Consider the following 24,653-nt stretch of genomic DNA (forward strand, 5'->3'; position numbering starts at 1 on the left):
TATTTGAAAAAGTCAATAAATTTTGACACTTGGACTCTCAACTTGAAACAATTGAGAGAAAGTTTTGAATCATTTGATGGATAATAACCTAAAAACAATTACATGAAAATTTGAACATCTAATCTTTTGATATTGGACAATGATGATTTTATGAAAATCAATAAAAAAATCAAGGACTCCCCAAGATAGACCTAAAGACACAAAAGAATGCATTCATTCAAATATGTTTTGTATTAAAACTGATTGCTTATATTATCTGGAAGGATTTAGAAATGAGCTTCAAAGTTAATTCTGCTTGATTGTGTAGCTATCATTACATTTCTTACTAAATCATGCATATACAACTATTTTAAGGTTTGGATTGGAGAGCCTTCTTAGCATTGTGCTTATCTTCACAAGCCTTGATGAAGATTTGTCTATTCATGCTAATCCTTGAGTAATGAGGTATGAAGAATGCTCGACTCATCTAGAGGTATCAATTTTATCTGATTGACTAATTTTTTGTCTGTCGTTAAACAAAATAGGAAGAAAAAATCTTACTTGTATATGTAATCAAGTAATTTTACCCATTTATTGTTTTATCATTTATTAAACGGAATGAAAATGGATAATAGCTATTCCATACCCGTTTACTGATTATGTAATGGTATCATTGTAATTTTTTTATATTTTATATAGGAAAACCTTGTTATGTTTATTTTATATGACTTTTTATTGTCTTCAATATTATAAGCACGTTGTTATTTTTTAATTTTTTAAGAAATTTACATGTTTTTATATTTTTAAATTATTTCTTTCTATTTTTATTTATTTACCCATTTACTTGGTTACTAACTAGGTAAATAAGCATAACTGGATTGCCTTAAAAATAATCAGATGAAATGAATACTAAATATTGGAATAGTAATTAGAAGGGCATATGAAATAGCCTATTCTATTTTGTTCGTATACCAATTATACCCTTAATTGCATCCTTATAATTAACTGATTTGAGTGTGCTAAAGTTGTTTGAGGAAGTATGATGAATAGCTTCAAAGTGAAAGTCATAAGTGATTTGAAATGATTAATATAAAGGTTTTGTGAAATTTTACACTTTTGTGCTTAAAAAGTCAAATCATCCATCAAAACAAATTGAATCCACTTTATTGAAAGATTGAAAACAAAGTTTAGATTGTAGGAGTCGAATCCAGGAGAGTTGTGCTTAAAAAGTCAAATCTTCAATCAAAACAAGTTGAATCCACTTTATAGAGAGATTGAAAACAAAGTTTAAATTGAAGGAGTCAAATCCTTGGTATTGGAGAGTTGTGCTTAAAAAATTAAGTCTTCCATCAAAACAAGTTGAATCCACTTTATAGAGAGATTGAAAACAAAGTTTAGATTGAAGGAGTCGAATCCATGGTATTGGAGAGTTGTGCTTAAAAAGTCAAATCTTCCATAAAAACAAGTTGAACCCACTTTATAGAGAGATTAAAAACAAAGTTTAGATTAAAGGAGTCGAATCCTTGGTATTGGAGAGTTGTGCTTAAAAAGTCAAATCTTCCATCAAAACAAGTTGAATCCACTTTATAGAGAGATTGAAAACAAAGTTTAGATTGAAGGAGTTGAATCCTTGGTATTGGAGAGAAAACCTATTGAAAACAGTACCTTAAAGCCAAAAGGAGAAATCGAATCTTCAAAACAAGAGGAGTTGAATCCTTCCAATGGAGTCAGACCCTGCATACTTCAGGGAGATACAAAACTGCCTACAAGAAGTCAAATATTTTGGCATGGAGTCGACTCCTAGTATCAAATAGAGAAGGAAAAACACTTGTTTGGTGGAACTTTTCATACTCTTTAATCTTCTAATGTGATATTTCTTCTCACAAACCAAATCTCTAAACTTTTAGATCTAATTTCCAGAATAATGGAAAATAAGAGAACCCAAATCACTCCCTCGTCCTCTAGAAAAAAGCCCAAATCTTCATCCAACAAGTGAGGCTTGCACACACTAATTTAGAACAGGAGGATGAAGAGTCTCTAATCAAACATGAGGAAAACCCCAGCTTCTCAAGATCGAGTTGAGCAACCCCAGGAGCCCTCAGCACCATCTCCTACACTAGAACAAGTTCCTATACCATCAAGACCTCAAATGAAGAAGTACAAGGAAAGAAAGAAGTCTGCCACGCCCTAGTAGCCATCACGTTCTTAGAGAGAATCTCCTTCCACCTTAGAAAGAACAAGAGAAGGACTATCTGCTCCTCCACCTATCAATTTCATTCCCTCTCTCTAAGTTTAGAATGGCACCCAAAATCCCAAATTGTACGAGTTACAAACATCTCTTGGGATTCCTAGAAGTAAGTCAGATTTTGAAAATGCTTATTTTGAGTTTATCTTTACTTCTGAATTCAGTAAGAAAAAAGTAAATCCTAGTAGATTCATAAATAAATAAATAAAAACATTACTAGATGAATTCCTAAATTTGAGAAGAATGCTGGAATTCTAGCAACTACAAGCATTTATGAGTCCCAGTCTTACAAAGTGAGTGATCTAGCAGTACAACATTTTTACTCTCAAATGTGGAGAGATCACTCAATACAATCTAGGGAAAAAATCATTTACTCTGCCTTTCCTTAGTCTATATCCGTTATAGTCAAATAAAAGGGCTATTAGGAAAAGAAAATGAAAGAGTAATTTTTACATCCAAATAAGTTTTCAAACAATTCTTTGGGGCTTACAATGTCAGCTTTATGGGTTTGGAAAACCAAATATCCCAAATACAATGATAGTGCAAGACAAGATGATCTCCTTGATTATAGGGTACTGCGTGAGTTCACCAATCTAGAGGATTACACTGCTTACGGGTCAAGAGTCTTTTGAATAGCATCTGCTTCAATTAAACTTAATTAAACTGTATAAAACATCTACACTATTGCGCACATACAACGAACGCAAAACAATTTCAAAAACAGGCGCTCACAAGCCCAAGATCGTTACTGCCTTTGCAAATGCCCAAGAATCTGTTTTCCCGTCATGCTTCTCACTCGAGAGTGACCAGGCTACTCGTCTAACTGTCAAGTGCACCCAGTGCTTTCATGTCCTCCAAGAAGGCTGTATATGAATCATCAATACTATGCGACTTTGGTGCAGAAGGCTGACCTGTTGAGTCCAATTTTGGGGTTGGAACTAGCGAAGGTCGAGGAGCAGCCTTAAATGTAGCTAGCTGCATCTTTGGTTTAGGTTTCAGAATGGCACTCTCTCTCCTCACACGCACTGATGCAGGGACCTGATATCAGATAAAAAAACATTAGGACACATCAGTCAAGGCTAAAATCGATCATAAGATGATTCCAACCCCGAAACACACTGAATAACAAGATAACTGCTGAGTGTATCTAATATAATAGCTCACCATTGCTGTCAGTTCAGGTGTGTGCTGCGCCAATGGCCTCTTCACAACAGTAGATGCTGCAGATTTAACATAGGAAGGCTTCAGAGGTGCAGCTGGTCTACCTACAGCAAGATCATCTTCTGGGACAAATGGTTGACCAGGCAAAAGAGGTAGTCTAAAAATGGGAGGTGGACCAGGAGGTGGGCCGAAAGGTGGTCGTGGCAGTGAAGAGGCTCCCATTCCAGGTGGAGGCCGATTAGGGGGAAGTCCAGGAACAGGTAATGGTGGAGGCCTTGTATCTGGTGGGGGTGGGGGAAACCGTGAGATCCCGGGGGGTAGTACATCAGGTTGTAAAACAGTGACTCCTGCAGGAGGCCTAGGTAATGTTGCTTGTAGTCTTGGAGGCGGTGGGGGAGGAATCATCTTCGAAGCATCTTTTGTAGCATTACTGTCACCAGAATCACTGTGTCCACTAGATTGATTCACTGCCTTTGGGGGCAACCCGGGAGGTGGAGGTGGAGATGAGGCCTGCAAAAGAGCAATGTGTTTTTACGATGGCTATTAACACATCTTCACCATTCAAGGCGACTGTCAGAAAATTCTTCTGACTATCAAATGCAGCTTTCAAACCAAATATGCAAGTCTGGGAGGGGATCATGTTTCTTTTAATCTAGATTAACACGCACCTCACCCCATATCCCATGGTAAGATCTAAATCCCCACCCCCCCACCCCGGAATGTGAACTTTGAACCAAAAGCTGAATTCACGGGGATCATGCTCCTCATCAAACTCTGATATGGGTTTCACCTTCAACAGGGCTCAAGTGGATTCAGTGCATAATTTAATGTCTACCATTGTGCAGTTTTCAAAAATTCAAATGCCAAAAAGGAAATGGCAACTCCAGACTATAAAATCGAAGTTAAAATAAAAATCTGTATAGAAAAGATATCAATACCAAGCCCCACTAAGGATAAAGAAAAAACAGACAAAAGAAAATTGAAGTCATATATGCTCATCCAACAAAAGCATTGGCATGAGAAGCAGAAAAAATATTGATAAAGTTTCTAAAACAAAAAGAGAAATAAAACAAAAGTGTACCAGATCTTGCTCCTTCAGTCCTGGACCATCAGCTTCTGCATCCTGAATTTTGTCTCTTTCAATTTCATTAATGCCAGGTGGAGGAGGCTGCAAAAGTCGAGGAAGTGGCGGGGGTGGAGGTAGAGGTGCATGAATAGGAATGTCTTTTAATGGTGGACCAAGAGGTGGTGGAGGCAGTGGTGGCAGAGGTAAAGAAACACTTAATTCTGTTATTGATTTTGGAGGCAGTGGTGGGAGAGGTAAAGATGATGTAGTAGAATCGTTGCCAGAAGTAGATTCAACTGACTTTGTCGAGGGCAGAGGTGGCAGAGGTGGTGGCGGAGGTACAGCTAAATCCATACCCTCTAGCTCTGACCCTGAAGATGATGCACCAGCACCTGATGATATTGGCAAAGGTATCCTAGGTCCTGATGTGAAAAATGCAAAAAAAGATAAACAAGATGAGAAAAAGACAATTAAAAAAGAAAATTTTCCTTCAGAGATTTACATAAAAATGCCAGCAGACCTATTGATGACTTGTACATAGGAGGTTTTCCAGGTGGTGGAGCACCAGTAGGGTTCAATGTAGGATGATAATATACAGAGTCCTGCATCCGGGAAGAGGCTAAGCATGAGTAGGTTAAATAAATGGCAAAGCTGAGAAACAAATTAAAAAAGTAGAAAAAGGTGAGATAAAGGAAAGAAAAAGAGAGACAGAGAGACCTCTGGCCTTGGATGTTTTACTCTCTCTTCCTCCTCTGCAGTAGTTCGTCTCCTCGGTGGCCCCAGATGGCTGAAAGAACAGTAGGGGACTGTTATCTCTGTAGTTAATTCACAAATACCACATTCTGAACCAAAAGAAACTACAGTAAAGTTGCGGATAATCTTACCTGAACATCACTGGTGTCTCACCCTTTTCATGCATTTTCTCTTCATACTCCTGTTCAAAAACATATATTTAGATAGGAATAATCATTGGTATTAGGGGTAAACTGCACATATTCTTATGGAAAATAAAATGAAAAATCTAATCAAGGCCAAAAAGCACAAGGCAAATCATCCATAACATATGTAGTTTCCGGACAATGCAATAACATGATAGGCTTAGATTTAAAAGTAAAAGTAAACAATAAAGGCTCAGTAAATATTAAATTTTTTTTATTTATTATTATTTTTTTTAAATGGTGCTGAATTTTATTAAGACAAAAACTCAAGCGAGCAGATTACAAAGGGGGGAAGCCTTCCCAAACAATGAGAGATTACTGGGAAGTTCCAAATTTTGCCAATTTATCAGCCAAAGAGTTAGCTGATCTAGGAATGAGATTCCAATTACAATGAACAGATGACAAAATGTCAGCAATTCAATCAGTGATGAGTTAGTGGCGCCAAGGGGGGAGCTATCTTTTGAACACCAACTGATGACAATCTTTGAGTCTCCTTCAATAATCAGCTTGCCATAGAGACGTTCTTTGAAGATTCAGACACATTCCTTGAAGATTGAGTCAGTAAAACTTAACTTTTTATTTGAAAGGCATTGTATAATTTTGATATATCAAACAAACTATAAATCATTAATAATTCTTGCTTATAGCATGCTTCGGATGAACAAGTCTCCTCCAACTCTTTGAACGTTGACATCAGAAAGGCCTACTGAAGATTTATGGTGTCACTAGCCTCAGAATTAGTACACATTGCCACAAGGCGAAAGGAAGTGCTCTATGTAGGTTCTAGTTTTCAACTACTCAAGGGTTGAAAGTTATGTAATACCTAGAGACTAGGAGAGTATTTTCTACAGTTTCCCCTATATTTTTTTTCTAGAAAATTCTAAAGGGTGTAAGGGGCACAAGGGTAGTTTAGCCTCTGAATATGATTAATTAAATTATCAAGGGAAGAGGAGTTTGAGAGAGAGGCTGAGCTTGTTCTCCCCCCTCTCTCCCTCGAACACCTCACTGAAAGCCCTAACTCTCCACTCTCTTCTTTCTCGATTGTTCTTCTCTCTCTCCAACTGTTTTTCTCACTTTAATCATCTTTTCCTTTCCAGATTCAAAGAAAGGCTAAACCTGGTCGACCTCATAGCAGGCTTGTAGACATCCATTGAGCAGGAAAGAAGGATCATGCAAGGAAGGAGGACCCCAAAGAAGGTGGAGCCCTCACCCTTGCCCTCAGCGCACAACTACGTCACAAAAATGTTTAAAAAGGAGGCTGAGCTTGTTCTTCTCCCTCTCTCACTCACGCACCTCACCAAAACCCCAACCTTCCACTCTCCTCTTTCTCTCTTGTTCTTCTTCTATCTTGCTTCTTATCAATTTAAGCATCTTACTTTTGCCAGCTTCCACACTTTCACAAGGAAAACCAGAAAACCTGTAACATGTTTCTAATCCATATTTTAGGAAAGAATTCTCATCCAATGTCTAAGTAATTATTAATTTACTATAAATGTTGCAGCATGTGAAGGATCAGGCAATGGAACTTTTCTTTTTATCAAGGAGAATGTCTCGTATATATCTTTCATTCAGTAAGATTCGTACATCAAATTATTACCCTCTTACTAAAATCATTCATTATTGACATCTAGGGATCATTGTGATGCAAGTCAAAAAATACAATGTTGGAGGAAGAAATATTTGAAAAGATAATGCAAGTCAAAAAGGTTTAAACCAATATCTAGAACGATGATGCGAGTCAAAAAGGCTAAAACAATATTTGAAAGGATCGTGCAAGTCAAAAAGGTCAGCTCAATATTTGGAATTTAATGCAGGTCAAAAATGTTTTGAATTTTAATAGGTTTTCCATGTTGTTATGGCTGTGGCGCTTTTGCAAGCAATCGATGATTGAAGACATAATTGTTCTTTTTAAGAATAAATTATTATGACACCCCTGGATTTAAAATTTCCTGGCAATCACCCTCTAATCCTCACCTTTTTATGTTTTGACGTAAAGAACAAAGACCTTAGTGTCTAAAGATAGAACCAAAAAAATGGGGTCCACCTCTCCCCCTTGCTTTCTTTGCAATAGGAGATAAAAACACTAGACCTTCCCTACATTTCTTCTCCTTGGGAAGAGGCCTTTCCCCCACCTATTTTCATATGCGTGCACTGAGCAGTGTGCAGTTGTATTTGGGAGTTAACCATTTTGAATTGCCCCAAGGCATCATTCAAATAGAGAAAAATGACTAACCATGATAAACCATAACTCTATGCATTTGGAAGTACAAATAGAATCCAATCACGCATTCAACTCTTTTCTAGGTTAAGATATTATACATTATATATCAAATTTATCATGACTATGTAGGTTCCTCAAATATATACTAGTATATGGAAACATTAGCTAATGAATTATTACAGGAAGAAAGTCCTTGATGTACAAAACGTCAGAAACTAACACAAAATTTCTCTGTCCAAAATTAAGAATAGAAGAAAAAACATGAGATGAGATAGAAATCCATGCACAATCCCCAAAGGGCAATATTCATGAAACACTTGACTATTCATTCTTTCTAAAAATATAAATCTTCAGAGTAGCCTCCTTAATTTTAAAAAAGAAAAGTTACTAGTATAGGTTCCTCAAATATATACTAGTATATGGAAACATTAGCTAATGAATTATTACAGGAAGAAAGTCCATGATGTACAAAACGTCAGAAACTAACACAAAATTTCTCTGTCCAAAATTAAGAATAAAAGAAAAAACATGAGATGAGATAGAAATCCATGCACAATCCCCAAAGGGCAATATTCATGCAACACTTGACTATTCATTCTTTCTAAAAATATAAATCTTCAGAGTAGCCTCCTTAATTTTCAAAAAGAAAAGTTACCTTCCTTTTCTTTAAAACAAGGTTTAATGTGTCCTCCAGCTGTCTTTTCTTGTGCTTCCTTGCCTTGTCAAGGGCACCATCTGCCTCTGCTCCAATCAATATCAGAAATTAGACCCACAAAACCTCCCTCGGTGAAAACATTAGGCATAGCAATTCAACAATCAACAAACATCTACAAGCATGACCATGCACAGAGGCAAACTCCAGAAGTCAAAAGTTATCTATAGATTGGTGAACTTATGTAAAGACTAATACAAGAAAAAGATTAGAGAAATCTGAATAAAGATCCAATGTTGAAATTTTTTTGATGATGAACCCCACATACTGGTGAGACTTGAAAGAAAGGGACCTCACAGTATAGATAACAGACTTATCAGAGCCAGAAGAGACTGGTCAGTTGAACTGAGTTTAACCAGACTGGTCAGTTGAATCGATTTTAACTAGACTGGTCAGTTGAATCAATTTTAACCAGACTGGACAGTTGAACTGAGTTGAACCAGACTTGGCCCGCATCTGATAAGAAAAACACAGTTGACGCGGCCAGGTTGAACAGTTAAACTGCAGAACTGGGTCAGCCGTTGGCTGAGTCACAGTGCAGTAAGTCTCCCTTCAGGGCAGGCTGCAGAACCAGACACCTCTCTTCACTTTCAGCATTATCTAGGAGTTTCTCTATTCCCACCATTGATGATGGGGACTTCAAGGCAACTCCCCCACATCCCAGGTACTTACCAAAATCGCAGGGGTCGAAGGGCAGTGTCCCACAGAGAAAGAAAGGCTGCACATTGCCCCTCTCCTCCTCTCTGTATCAGCAGGTAGGGGACCATTGTGTATAAACCAACACAAAAGCAGAGAGGCTGGAGGCCCCTTCCTCAATTCTTTTCTTCACTTAGGAGAGAGGCCCCTGTCCTTCCCACTTCCCCTCTTTCTCTCTGCAGCAAGGGAGGGGTCCCCCTCCTTCCCCTGATCACAAGATTCTTTCAATATTTAAATTTTTAAATTTTCATTTTTATCATTATTCTGACATCAGCATCAGGTGGCATTGCTGGTTTTTATGTGGTTGAACTGGACATGGGTACTTTTTCTGGGTCAATGGCTGGATTATTCCCATAACATTCTGGTTTGTCATGACCCAGTCCTCGAACCCCTAATCTAATATCCAATGCAACTAGAACTAGGTGTGGCATTGAACAGAGCAGGTTCACGAGTAGTTCGAACTCGGCTCGGTTCCGGCTCGGTTCGGTTTATCTCAATCTCGAATCTGATTCGAGATCGAGATCGGACTTGTTTAAGTTAACGAGCCAAGCTCGAGCAAACCATGGTTCGGTTCAAAAGCTCGCGAGTTGGCTCATAATTTAACGAGTTCGGCATTCAGAAAAGAAATGGGGATTTGGGGCTCGAGAAGATCAGAATCGGGCGGCAACGAGTTCGGGGAATCAGGAAAGGAAATGGGGATTTGGGGTTCCGGAAGATCGGAAGAAAATTGGCTGCGAAGTTTGTTCGTCCGTGATTTTCCGATCTTTCCTAGAAAGAATCGGACTGCAATCTCCCCCTTCAGGTAAGTTTTGGTTTTGTATTCAATTTCATCTTCTTTTTCTTCGATGTTCCTCTCTGATCTTCTTCCCCTCCGATCTTCATCGCTCAATCGGTTTTTGTAACTGAGCGTAATCGGTATATTGAATCATTTCTCATCTTCCTCTTCCTCTCCGTCGACATTCGAATCACAATAAAACCCTAGTTATGCACAAAAAAAATCTCCTACAAAAAGCGAGGTTAAAAACCAAAGAAAAGATGTATGAATCTTGGCACAACGAGAGGGCTTCTTCTGGTCGACCTGTGAAATTCAGGACACAAGTTTTCAGCTTGACCTATGAGATGTAAGACCTAATTTAATGATTTACCTAGACTCCCCCGCGCTCCTCAATCAAAGCAAGGAAAGAGGCTATCTAGGGTTTTATTTACTCAACGGCGAAGGAGGGCAATGGAAGAAGTCAAAATAACGAGGATCCCTCTAATCGCTTTGTAGTCTACTTATCCCGTACCGCTTGTTAGCCTTTTTCAAAGGGTCTTTTTGTCTATTCAGCCACACAAAGCTCTCTAAAAAATTTGTGTGAAGCTTTGCTGTTTGCTGCAAAAGTAAGGATAGCAGCTTAATTTTGGCTCATCCAGCCTGGTGGGCTGATGTAAAGCCTGGAATGGACCAGATGGTAAGACCCGCCTCGACCTCGGTTAACTGTACATACATAGAATCTGAATGTGAGCTTGTTTGACTATTCAAAAATCAAAAGCTATTCAATAATCCAGTTATATACTGGATGTAGAGCTAGAGTTTATAAATTTATACTGGATGTATAGTTTTTATTTGGGTGGTTGTAAATTGATATTGATATTTCAATGATGTTTTTGTGCTTGATTATTGAATAAGATTTATGCATAATATTATGCAATGTTTTATGCAAATTGTATAGACAATTTTATGCAAGGTTTATGTACAAAAGGTTAAGCCCAATTTTATGTAGAGGTCATGCCCAACTTTATGTAAAATTTATGCATAATTTTATATATAGTTTATTTGACATGTATTTTATGCAAAGTTTTAAATGTAAGTTGGAGCTTGAATTCGGTTAAAATTATTGGACTCGGGCTCGATTATAATTTTAGGCTTGAGGTTGGGCTCGGCTTGAGCTCGAGTTCGAAATATTTAAATCAAGCACAGCTCGAACATAGGCAAGTTAGGGCTCGGCTCGACTCAACTCGATGCCACCCCTAACTAGAACCACTAAAGCTAGGAGAAAGTGGTCCTATTCTCATAGCATTGGTAGATAGCATATTACGGCTCTCATGTTAGTAGTTTTCACTTGACTGCTGGACTTTTTTAAAATACTTTTTGTTTGCAAACGACAATTGACTTCATGATGCCTGCTTCTAATTTTTTCATAACAGAGTTCTTATCTTTATTTTTAATTTTCCAAAGATGATCAAAATAGAGCCCAATTTCATATATTGTTTTCATTGGACGAAAAGATATCAGATTGTTCCATTGGCTGCAAAATTGCCTACTTTTGTGCACCAATCAGTGTGTGGACATATGTTCTATATCCCTCAAGATCACGTCCACAGAAATGCTTCCATTCTAGGATACTCTAAGGCTTATGTTGGATTTTTGGGTTGAGGCTGGTTCCATCCAAAAATAACTAGCCACTTAGGAAGCCTATTACACAATACTTATAACCCATTAACTTTTCTTCTCATTTTTCAATGTGTGGCTTTTTTTTACACTCAATACTCTCCCTCACATTGAGGTTTTACACAAATGGGCCTGAGACATGGGCCCAAACCCTATAATGGGACACACAGACTCCTTCATGGAGCCCACAACACAGAGACTCCTACCTTATGGAGCCCACAGCACATAGATAACCTAGAGAACACAAACTAGAACTTTTTCCATACACAACTTGCTCTAATACCATACTAGATTTTTGGGTTGAATCCAGCTCCATCCCAAAATGACTAGTCACTTAGGAGGCCTATTATTCAACCTCATAATGCATTAACACTTCTTCTCATTTTTCAATGTGGGACTTTTTTCCCAGTTGACAGCTTCCTTCTACTTAACTAGGGTTTTCCTCTTCAATTAGTCACCCTTAAAAATTCTTTTCATAAAAGACTTTGGAAGACTTTAGCTGCCATCTTTGCCCCATAGAAAAGTAAATTGCCCTCCGTCAAAAGGATGGTCACCAAAATCAGATCTAACCTAGCCAACCTCGATGACTACTTCTTGTCCTTCTTCCCATCAAAAAATCTTGAAACTCTTTTGAAAATTTTTGGTGGATAACACCAGCTCTCTTCCACTTTGCTCAGCTCAGGCATTCCCAGACCGACCTTGTCATTCATAATAAGCCATAATGTTTTCAAGCTACCTCGACTTGAAGATCAGTCCTCTTGCATTTCTATTTCCATGGCCTCTTGCTAGGTCCTAGTAGTCCTTTTCCCTTTCTATAAAATTTGAGCTTGCTTCCAAAAACAAAGCTGCTCTCTTCATCTTTGCTTGCAATAACCACCTTTCTGGGTGAAAAGCAAAAATCATTCAAACAAAAATAGGCCAGAATGGCATTTTTTTTTCCGATTCAGTGTGAAATGAAATTTTACTAAGGGGTCAAGCAAATAACACAAGGGCTGCAAAATTCTTTAAGTGAAAGGAAGATACAAAACAAATCAACAAAGGGGGCTAAAATTTACACAAGTAAACTCCAGTCTTAATCTAGAAACCAGCTGAATTGATAGTAGTTCTGGGGATACAAGTCTACTAAATGGATCGAAATTCTATAGGATCAGAGATCTCATAAAAACATTTAAAGAAAACACCAAGGTGAAGACTAGTTTCCCAGATAATAATGGCCAGTCAATCGCCCTCATTAATCAGTGGCAACAACAATCTGCCATGCTATAACCTGAGGTGATGGAGATGGACAAGGATCTTTGCGTCACAGTAACCAAATCAGGAAGAGAAGACCAGACAGTTGATCCATCAACATCCATTTGAGACCACCACATCCAACATGAACCCATATTTCCCTTTCGAACAACAATTAAAATTGGACAAGGAGGAGTCAACTGGAGGACAGGCTGATCAATCCTCAAAGCAGAAGCCAACAACCTTGGTTCTCCCTATGTGCGAAGGTGACAAAATTCAGGGTTGGCATCTTAACTTAAGAAAAAATTCACACGTGTAAGAAAACAATCCTTTAGAACTCCATTTCAGCTACCTTACAAGGGCATACATGGAAAGGTGGGAGAAAATAAGCTTTGTCCAGAATAGGAAAACACGTACACAGTTCAAAATAACGTCATTTTACTCTGCTTTACAGAGCTATCTAGTGAAAGATAGATTCTCCTAGGAAGCTTCCTTGGCATAAAAAGGTATGATCTTTCCCTTTAAAACAAAAATATTCCAAGAATCATTATATTTGTCCTTTGAACTGAACAATAAATATATAAATAAAATTTTTAAAAGAATGATCCGTTTCTATGAGATGAAAGGTAAACCATACCTTATTTTGTCAAGGAAGCTTCCTAGGAGATTCTGTTTAGTCTTCTAAAGAGACTCCAAAAAGCTTGTGGTTTTTTTCTATAACAACAACACTAAACATTTTTTTTTACTAATGTCACATTTCCATATAAGGCAACTTGGATGCCATGTGGCAGGCAGGAGAAAGTACTGACAATCTGTCACAGTTTCATATACGGCCACTTGGATGACCATCTTTTCCTTACATTTCTAAACATGAATTGGAGGAAGCCAAATTGCAAGTTGACTATAATTACTTGTCGTGATTCATTTTTCCACTCTCAAAGAAATATAAAATAAAAGTCCTTATAATGGCCTCTATTTCTTTTTACCTCTTTCAAAAAAATTAATATTAAATTTTCTTCACAAAAATAATTTACACTAAGCAGCCATTGATTCAATATATTGTTATAGTGCCTGATCTTTTATTTCATATAAGCATAAAAGAAGCTCAATTGTTTATATCGCTCTAGTAGTTGCAAAGGCCCCTAGCTTAGTATATCAGAGAAATTTTACAAACTTAGAAGTTCAATAATAATTCTAAGGCTTGATGAAAAATAAGAATAATTGTAATGCACTAAAATAGCATCTGAGTACAAATTCATACAGCCAAACTTCTGTTATAACATCAAAAGGATATTGCCTTTTTTTTTTGGAAACGATAAAAAGTATAGCCGTTCCATTAGATTTAGAATTAAACAAGAACAATACTTCATGAGAATCCAAGGCCCAAAGTACTTACTCATCATTTCCAACTTATCAATCTGCTCTTTTAGCGTCTCAGGGTCCTTTTTCAGAATCCCAACTTCCCGCACCTTCTTTCTTTCTTTTTTGTTCTACAAGAAAAGATACAAAATACTGAGCACTGTTCAAGCAATACATATTCATGACCATACACAGAGAATCACAAAGTATGAATGAACTATATCCAAAAGAAATAAAACCTTTAGAAGGGACACCGATAACAGAAGCCATTCACATGATTTGGGTTTTGAAATCCAGATATATTGAGCGTAAATCTACAGAAGTTATAGAAATACCACCCAACTAAAATCCAGAACATGCTCACATGAAATATTGCTCTAAAAACAGTCTTACACAAAATATTACCTTACAAACTTTTAAAATCTCCAACATATTATCTTTCTAGGCAAAGATAACCAGAAAACAACGATCTGATAAGCCAAACCCATTTCCCACACCATTGAAAAGAAACAGTGGTATGGAATTAATGTACAACAGTAGAAACCCCAAAATAGGACTACAAATAGATGAACAAAGCTATTCTCTGTCCACACAATCATAGCATGCATGCCCAATCACCAAACAAATTTCTAGCATTAGGAAAAGCAACAAAAATTTCAGCAAAGAGAAATCATATATACAAGAACAAAGATATGGAAAATCTTATGCTAAAAAACTAAATCAAATAATTTCAATATACTTTCTTTTTTTCCCTTGATTTCATTAGACTTATGATGTACTTCGTGAGAGACCAAATATTTCATTTGAAAGAATCATATCACCACAAACAAAATGGAACTAATAACTTAAACAAAATAATGAAACTAAAGATAAAGACACTCGAGCATAAAAAATGTTAGAAACGAATGTCACTACATAGCATGATAGATCTAATGTTGAAGAAATTTCTGAAAACTAGGAAAGACCAAGTCATCCTAAGACATTGAAAGTTTCTGAAAGAACGAAGCTGGAAAGGAAAGATGAAGAATGAAAGACAGCAGCTCACTTTTGGATTAACCAGAAATTCCCCACAACTAAGACAACAGTAGTTAAGTTATTCATATTCCAATCTAGTCGATCAACCAGATTTAAATAGATCTGCGGCGTTAGATGACATTATAAAATCCCCTGAAATTTCTTTCTTCAACAAAATCTTCTTCATGTCATGCTTCAAACAAGAAAAATATGATAAAATACTAATGCACACACAGAGGATAATTAACACAAAATATAAGATGAAACTACAATTATATCACATTAGAAACTCATTTCCTAAGAGATAAAAATCATAAAATGTTTAGGCAATGATCCACAGATATAGAAGGCTCGGACGTAAAAGTAACATCTTTGAATCATTTAATTTATGGTTTATACACAAAAATAGTTTCAACCATAGATACCAGAAACTATTTATTGGATTGGGAAAGAAACTCAATTCTCCAAAAACTTACATTGAACCAAAACAAAACATTTCTGCAATTTACAGGAACACATTAAGGAACTTTAAGGAGCATCAGAGCTTATACGAAATTCTTAAAAAAATTGTTAGAAGCTTATTTGAAACTTCATATAGAAACCATAGGTTTTACAAGTTTCCTCATAGTAAGTGATTAAATATAAAAACTTCAAGAATTTTTTCAGCCAACTTATTTAAATAAGTAAAAGTTATTATAACCAATTAATTGGTCTAACACTATCAATAAGAATTTATAATGTAATGTTTCTTCAAATTGTCCCGTATAGTATCTAAGACGAAAGATCTTATTTGAATCTCATCCACTTCTTATACATATCTAAATGGGATTTTACTCTTTTCTTCAGCATTTGATAGAAATTTCTCAAACTTTACCTATTCAGTCCTCAATTTTACATATCACATTTTCCGCCCCGATTAATTATAACCAATTAATTAGTCTAACACTATCGATAAGAATTTATCATGTAATGCTTCTTCAAATTGTTCCGTATAGTATCTAATACAAATAGATCTTATTTGAATCTCATCCACTTCTTATACATTTCTAAATGGGCTTTTACTCTTTTCATCAGCATTTGATAGAACTTTCTCAAACTTTACCTATTCAGTCCTCAATTTTACATATCACATTTTCCACTCCAATTTGTTTCCCATCTTTTTTTCTCTTCTAATGACTGTGTTTCCATGCTATGCCAAGGTTAAGAACTGCTGGGCCCCATAATAGTACTATCACCAAACAGTAAATGACAATCACAGGAACCCCACAAATTACCACCAGATTTTGTCTCGAAATTGCTGAATATCATTGCTCTATATCTATCTTTCTTCAAATACATGCAAATTTATGTTTTTTTTAATATAAGTTTGATGACAGCCTTTGAAAGTTTAAGGTGAATAAAGAGTCAAAAACAGGTTCAACTCTTGCCTATCTATTTGTCTACACAATTATTTTTTTACAAATGACTACAAAAGAACATCCTAATATGATCCATGTTTTCCTCTCTTAAAAATAAATAAATAAACAAATAAATAATTTATCATGTTTTCCTATTTTATTTTCTTTCAATTTTGATGTTCTTTGGAAATGGTCGCAGATTCTTCATGAAGAGCCACCACATCAACAACCACTTTTGGTGCTCTTCTCCCCCCATTACTGTCACCCAGATAATTAATTCTGACTGTTTGCAATATGCTCTGTCGAAGAAGATTACATGCAACAATAAAATGCAAGCATTATTCAGGCCCTTTGGCACATATCTCCTTTCTTCTATCACACATAATGCATGTCGGGCAACCTTAACATTAATTTCTAAGATCATAGGTTGTAAACCTCAAATTATTTCTTCTTTCCCTTATATCAAACGGTTCTTAGATCGTATCACAGATATATGTCTCTTCTTGGATAAGGGAATCAAACATGTTGAAAGAAGGTCTAGTTCGTGCCTAATGACTTTCGAGAAGAAATTTTTGAGTGCAAAACCATTTTACTGTTCGATTTTTTACTAACTATGTCAAGAGAGTCACTCCAGAAAATTGAAATTAAGAGAAGAACGGAGAATTATACTATCACGTCTGTACTTAGAAAATTATAGTATCACGGCTTGATCTAGCGATTCTTTTTTTTTTTTTTTAAGAATAAAGAGAATGGATTTATTTTAAAAGTTAAAAGTATGCATAATGGAGAGTCCAATTATTACCTAATATTTATAATTTTCGAAGAAAAACGTAACTTCAACTTCATCAGTTTATCTTACCTACCCTTTCTTGTGGTGAAAAGATATTGCATATACCTAAAAATTCTATAAAATTTAACGGTAGATAGTTCAGACCAACGATGCCTTTTAAAATCAAGCCTTCATTACCTCCCTGGGCAAGGAAAAGGGAAAACAATTCGAAACACCAGGAAGATATATCAAAGCAAATAACCTAGAACAATGTTACAATTAAGTAGATATGGTTTGAATAAGAAACTCAAACATTATCGCCACATAACGCACATTAGACTCGAACAAATTAGATCATAAAAAGCGGAGAAAAAAGAGATAGAAGGGAACCCTAGAGAACAATTGTAGCTCTTACCCTTTTCAACTCTTTCTTTCGAAGCTCCTTCCGATAAGCATCAGTAGGGTTCATGACCTTTCCACCCTTGGTCGTCTTCATCCTCGCTGCTATCACCCCCGCTTCCAAGCTCGATTATGCTTCTCGCCTAAAACCACCCAAGCGAGAGCTCTCTTCCCCTATCTAACACTGTTTTGGTGTACGGAGAAGGCGAAACTCAGAGGAGGGTTTTACGCGCAACAAATTTAGTGGGCCACGAATTGGTGTGGTCAGATGTAGTAAAAATATCGAAGATAAAACTGGGACGGGCTTGTTTCCTACTTAGCTTAAAAGGATTGTACCGGTCTTGGATGCTATATTTTCGAATATGATTAATTACGAATAAAGCCAATGATTAATTTGAGGCTAAATCAATCATTATAATATTATTAAAAATTAATAAAAAAATTAAAAATATGACCAATAGAGAGGGGGCCCCTCTCCTTTCCCACCGGTCCACTAACTAGAGAGGAAGTGTTCTCCCTTGCTTCGATAAGCTCCAAGAAGAAGGGTGCCCCTTTTTTTTTATTTCAATGTGGAATTCTTAATCATTTTGCTAAAAATCATACAGAACATCCCAAGGAAAAGAAAATGAGAATTTGAACATTACTATTCCCAAAAAAATAGTTAGTGAAAAGGAGAATTTGATCATTATCTGATTTTCACTAACTATTTTTTAGAATAATAATGATCAAATTCTCATTTTCTTTTCTTTTCTTTTCCAGGGGTTCCAAACAGACCCTTAGTGTTGCAAATGTGGAATGGAGTATGGAAGAGTAGTAGTAAAGGGCCATCGCAACCATTTCAATATGAATTTCTCTTTTGTTGTCAAATTCTCAATGACGAGAGATCTAAAATACACAATTTTTATCAAATTTCCTCCAATGCAAAGTAAATGACAACCACAAAAAGGAATATAGAATTTTTTTATCGATGTTCTCTTAGTAGTATTCACCACCCAAAACTTTTAGTCTACTAACATCCACTGCAACTACCTTTAACAAGTACAAAAAGGATTATCGTAATCTTTTTGGCCCTAAATAAGTGTATGTTAGGTCTAACAAAAATAACGTCGAAGGCGGGATAAATAAGTTTATCAAACTTAATGACTATTTTTTTAATTTTAGCTCTTAAAAATCTCTCTAGCATACAAGAATGTATCAATTAAGTAATTTATATCATGCAACCACGAGCACAAAATGATTTAATTGTGGTTCACGATTTTCCCTACGGATTGTTAGTCCATTCCCAAGGTATTTGAATCTTAGAGCAACTCAACTACTTATTGCAGCTTAATTGTTTTTATCGTAAAAAAAAACTACAAAAAATCTAAATTACAACACATCATCACACTTAAGACTTATGGTCAGCAACTAAGTACACACACCCACTACAAGAAATCACGTTTTTGTTGACGAAAAAACAATTACAAAAGACAAAATTCTCCCATAAAACCTATTTTGACCCAAAATTCACTGATTAAAATGTGTTGTAGATATTCCACTGAGTAATATTATGTCAAAAAAAGCAGTATTGCATTGAAAATAAGCAACCTTGTTTCAATGTAATTTTTCACTGACAAATATTTTTCCTTCTAAAATATTTATTAAAAAAATTTGGTGGAAAATTTCATTTAGCAATTTTCTATTTTTCCTAAAAATAATCTATGGAGATGAATTCCATCATTATTTTTTTATTTTTTTCCAAAAATGTTTTACAACAAAATATTTCATCCATAAATACTGAAAATATTTCTCAATGAAATTTTTTGTGGGAAATTCCATTGAGATAGATTAATTATATTTTTAGTGAATTATTAATTACGAAAAACTATGCCAAGGAAGTATTTTTGTATTCTTTTAGTTATTCTTATTTTATTTTTTTCGATGAAAGTTTTAACCAAAAACATTGTTATTTTTATTTTTCCTAGTCATTTGTTTTTTACCTATATAATCATTAAAATAAAAAATAAAAATAGTAATACAGACAAAAAATAAAACAAATTTTACCTATAGCGTTATATACAATGAAAATAACATCCAAATATATACTATACAAATATAGTGTCCAAATAAATTAAAGAAACATAAAAAAAAAGTGAAATGAAACACAAAAAAACTAAAAAAAAAAAACACGCATTGCTACATAGGCGGATCATGGTGTGAAGAGCTTGAGTTGTAGGGTTGTTGGGAAGATGCAATGAGAAACTAAGAGGCGGAAGGGGGGGGGGAGGTCAACGAACTTAAAATTTGAAGTTCATCTCCATCTCCTACTTCAAATTCATTTCATTCATCGACATGAACATCATCTTCAAACTTGGTGTTAATGTGGATGAGTTCATGTGCACTAGAAAAAAATTTCTAGTGTTAATGCCCCAAATTGAGAAAAATATAAAAAATAAGAGAATGAGTAAATTTTAATAATATACTTAATTAAAACATAATACTTAAACCCCAAATTAGGTAAAACAAACATGATTACTACACGAATAAGTAATTTAATGTATAATTAAAATATATTAATATAATAATTAAATAAATTATATATTATATTAATATAATAATTAAATAAATTATATATTATATTATTTAATGATTGTATTTTATTGTACATTAATACAGTAATTACATGAGCTAATTAACTATTCACATGATTAATTATAAAAAAATAATGTTAAAAATAACATAAACGAATATAATATTTTTAATTATTAATTTATTAATAACATATTATATACATTAACATAAAAAAGAATGATTAGACAGGAAAAAATGATCAAATTGATCACCTTCCTTTATCCCTGAGCCATTATCAGTGTAGACTTATATGTACTTTACATTGTTTGGTTGACATGGCTAAGCAGCATAGAACCCTCATGATTTCTTTTAAAACCAAAATGCCATGAGAAGTATCGGTGGGATTTTTGGGTGTTCGATTCATGTAAACCATAACATCATCTATGAGTATGAAGTAGCTTTAACCAGTATCAAGTATATTCTCAAAGGACAGGATAGAGAATGTAACAAAATTTTGAAGCTTGAACAATTTTATGAAACCCTGTCTGGTTGGAGGCAGCCCAAGTAGAAAAAAGAAAAGTACAACTTGTGACGAAAATTAACACAAATTATCTTACTCTCATTTCCCTTTTTCATTGGGTATTTGAAGATACCTAGCAGAAGATGGCTCTCCAAATGAGAGAATTCTATTCCAAAAGCTATTCATCCAAAACTTTAGGATGGCTCCCCAATAGACATAAATAGTGAGGAAGATTAATGACGTTCAAGGTTAGTTAAAATCTTAGGTACACAATCTTATTTTCCAAATGCAAAGAACTTGTTTCACTCATTCATAAAAGTAGTTTGAAAATTTTAGTTGAAATACAATAAGCAAGCTTGGCTGCATTATAGAAAGCTCCTCGATCCCTAATTAGTGATAATGATTCTGAACAAAGCGAAGGCCAAAATACTTGCAAATAGCAGGTTCATCTAAGTCAAGGCAGATGAATTCAATTGGATGGCCAAGGGCAGGGTTGGTATCTGCAATTGAAAGTGTGAGGAAAACATGAGTGCAGACATACATAAATTCAAAAAGTCAACAATGTATGGATAGATAGCATGGAGCACAGATAAATAACAACTTAATAATTTTACCTCCTTCACAGGCAGCAATTCTTCCATCAACTTTAATGGGAGGAACTTCATTGATAAGCTCCATTGGAGACTTTTTGGTAATGTCTTGTATGGCCATGGAGTTATTTTAGAGATATAGTAGATACAATTCAAGGTAAATTGAGCCCGATTGTGTATGAATACAACACCAAAGAAAGTAATTCAACAATTCATGCATGTATATGTAACTTCACACTTATTTTTGGTATTTAACTGTAATGGGCTAGTCCAAATGCCAAATCAGAATTGGATACATTCAACAAAATTTGTTTCACCAATAACTCAAAAAAGAATTTTTAAAAAAACTGAAGTAGAGAAAAGAAAAGTCATCGAGGCAAATAATAGGTAATTATACCCAACAATCAATCTTGAATTTGCTTCAAGACAAGTAGTACAAATTGTCTTCTCATAAAAGCTTTACTTTGTTGGGCTTGGCAACATAAATACCTCCTTTTATGCTTCTCTACAATTTCATACTCCAACAGAAAAATCCTTTCCTTTGTTTTCTCCAATTACTTTCATTTATATACTTTTTGTCTTTGTTAGAGTTCAAGGGTAGATGTATTGTGTTCCAATGTTCTAGTTAGAACAATGTCAATGAGACAAATCTAATGATGTAATTTTTATCTTTTTGTTGTTGTTGTTTTATGGTTGTAAGTGGTATAAGGGTAATTTGATCTTTTTGCTTGCAAGTCATTCAAGTCTTTTAATAAAGAGGTTAGGGGTCGACCTGACACGCCAACGTGACTGCTCTCTCATGCAGTCTTTTCCCCCTTCATTCTCTTCTTCCTCTCCACTTTCTTACGTTAGAAATAGGGAAAGAAAAACAAATAACTCAGAGACCCTCCAGTGTAGCCGGACTTAATTTACAAATAAATAAATAAATAAGTCACGTTATAACCCCAAACAGAAACATTCAAGCGAAAATTAGACTTGCCCATAAAATTCACTCTGTTATTCTAATAGTCCATCCTAGGTAAACAGAATTGAATACGAAGAATGAACATTATAACCATAGTTGAGTGGACAAAAGGAAAAGAAAATGAGTACAACCACACAAGAGTTACAAATTTTGGCAATGAAAGCGAATCATACGGAAAACCCCAAAAAATCAAATACAACACTAAATTAATAGGAAAAAAATTAGCGTTTAGGCTTACCTTATGAAATTTTTGGAAAACCAAAGACGAAAGGAGAAATTGAAGCCGAATCGAAGTAGAATTGAAGAAATTGACACCGAAATGTTGAAAATCGAAGAAAATCAAAATCAAAATCAAAATGGGGGAAATCAAATGAAATTGGGAGGTATTTTGGGGGAAAAGATAGTGACAGGGAGAAGGGAGTGTGAGGCCGAGAGGGAGAGAAACCGAAAAAAATTCAACGAGGGTTCGAAGCACCGCACCCGCTTCATCCAAATGATTCACAATATACTACGGAATTCGGATTCCCGAAACTAAACCATGCACCCCCCCCCGTACTCCAATAATTACTGTTAAGAATTAGACACCATAATTCCAAACTAATGAGAGCCATAATAATAATCACAGAAGAAGAAAAAATTAAACACGAAAAAAAGACAACAAGATTTATACAAGTTCGCCTCAAGGTGAGACTACATCCTGTCTTCTGCCGATGCAGTAATCCACTATGAAGATGAAATAGTTTACAAGAGAAATCGCACACACTTACATGTGTTTTTATCTAACCTCTCTCGGGCTGCAACTCAAGATCCTTCTCTGATGATAAACCCTAATAGGGGAGCCCCAAATATAAAGAAAAAACTAGGGCAACCACTTTACAAGCGTGAAATCCTCAAACTTCCCTTGATTTTTATGGATTTAATTATGGAATTTTAGGAGAATTTTATGTGGAGAAGAAGATATTTACAAAAATGCCATTAGTGGGGGATGTGATTTTTAGGGCAAAATCGTATTGAACCAGGGAGGAAGAGAATCGACAGAGGGGGGAGTAGCCGTCGGCGAAAGGAGAGGAGAGCTCGAGAGAGTCTCCCTCCAGCCACCGACCGTTCGGAGGGAAGACCCGAGAGGGCTCCCTCCGAACGTCATTCGTCACCGTCGTCCACCACCATCCGGCAACCGAGAACAAACCAAGGAGAGCTCGAGAGAGTCTCCGTCGCGGCGAGTTCGACACTGCCATTTTCTGTTCGCCAGACCGAGAGGTGACCCGAGTCTGGCGCCAATTCCGTATTTTCGACCATTTCCGGAGCTATTCCGACTCCGACCGAGACTCAAGAGAGCTGGTCAGAGGACTTCGGCTCCATTCCGTCGTCCGCCGCACTACCTCCATCCGTGGGTTTCTATCCTTCTTCGCCAACGTCGTCTCTACCTCCGGCCACTTGCTCTTGCAACCCGAAGCCATCAATTTTTGGAAATTGTACCACCCGTGAGAACGAGAGGAAGGAGAAGGGGAGTAATCCGTCATTTTGTAATTTAATTTTCCTATAGTTTGAACTTAGGTTTTGAATGTTTATTAAATTTGATTTGAGAATTAATGTTTATCGAATATTTGATTAAATTAGCTAGTTAGGGTAGGATTGTAATTTAGGTTGGATTTTGGTATTTTAATCTGATTTCTGTCTTTAACTCTATGCGCCCGAGGGGGCTAGACGCAAGGATTGAGAAACCGGATTCGTGATTACGTGGCGCTCGAGAGAGGCACGAATCATGATAAAATTCAGAGTTGATAATTTTAGCATCATCACAATAGAAAATTGATTCTCTACATTCTATTGTAATCTGATCTCTGTCATTAACTCTAGGTGCCCGAGAGGGGCTAGATGCAAAGATTGAGAATCCGGATTCGTGGTAAGTGGCACTCGAGAGAGGCACGAATCATGATAAAATTCAGGGTTGATGTTTCCTGTTGTGCAAGTAGTTAATTAGATTATTGCTTGATAATTTAGGATATAATTAGTGTTTAGTTCAGATTAATTCATCATATTTGGTTAGGCTAGTTGACTGACGAATACACAAAATTCAGTCCTCCCTATGGATATGATCCTCGCTTACGGCTAGATTACATGAACGATTCGTACACTTGTGAGGTATAAAAGCCAATGTAAAAAAAAAATTTACATCAAGTTTTTGGTGCCATTGCCGGGGATGCACGTATTAAGTGTATTTCTTTGTTCTCCATGGTCTTAGATTAGATTTATTTTTCTGCTTTCATAATTTCATGTTTTTGTTTTTTTTTTTGATGATTTTGTGTGGAGTTATTTTTATTTCTTCTATTTAGTTCGTATTTTCAGTAGTTAGTTTGTTAGCATAATTTGATAGTTGGTTTTGTTTCTTTTTGTGTTTTTATGCACAGGCGC

General features: G+C 35.7%; 1 protein-coding gene across 1 annotated transcript; it reads right to left on the minus strand.

Annotated features, from left to right (window-relative positions):
- Positions 1 to 2,657: 2,657 nt before the first annotated feature.
- On the minus strand, positions 2,658 to 17,859 carry LOC137941888 (protein EARLY FLOWERING 5-like). Its single transcript, XM_068787498.1, has 9 exons — positions 17,634 to 17,859; positions 14,076 to 14,169; positions 8,266 to 8,351; positions 5,336 to 5,385; positions 5,169 to 5,238; positions 4,972 to 5,053; positions 4,467 to 4,873; positions 3,389 to 3,895; positions 2,658 to 3,262 (listed from the first exon to the last, which is right to left on the minus strand). The coding sequence occupies exons 1-9, from the start codon at positions 17,712 to 17,714 to the stop codon at positions 3,044 to 3,046; spliced, it is 1,596 nt and encodes a 531-aa protein (XP_068643599.1). The 5' UTR covers positions 17,715 to 17,859; the 3' UTR covers positions 2,658 to 3,043.
- Positions 17,860 to 24,653: the final 6,794 nt, after the last annotated feature.

Source organism: Aristolochia californica, unplaced genomic scaffold, assembly GCF_029961685.1.
Source record: "Aristolochia californica isolate CCGP_79_NKW_82.1479 unplaced genomic scaffold, dmAriCali1.0.hap1 SCAF_9, whole genome shotgun sequence".
In the NCBI taxonomy this organism is placed as follows: domain Eukaryota; kingdom Viridiplantae; phylum Streptophyta; class Magnoliopsida; order Piperales; family Aristolochiaceae; genus Aristolochia; species Aristolochia californica.

Bases quoted from the DNA above. Each gene is read 5' to 3' on its own strand.
- LOC137941888 (XM_068787498.1), bottom strand. From the start codon at position 17,714: ATGAAGACGACCAAGGGTGGAAAGGTCATGAACCCTACTGATGCTTAT. The intron at 5,386-8,265 runs GTAACTTTTCTT...GTTTTTGAACAG, and splicing joins TTGTTTTAAAGAAAAGGAAG to GAGTATGAAGAGAAAATGCA. The intron at 5,054-5,168 runs GTCTCTCTGTCT...TCCCGGATGCAG, and splicing joins TAAAACATCCAAGGCCAGAG to GACTCTGTATATTATCATCC.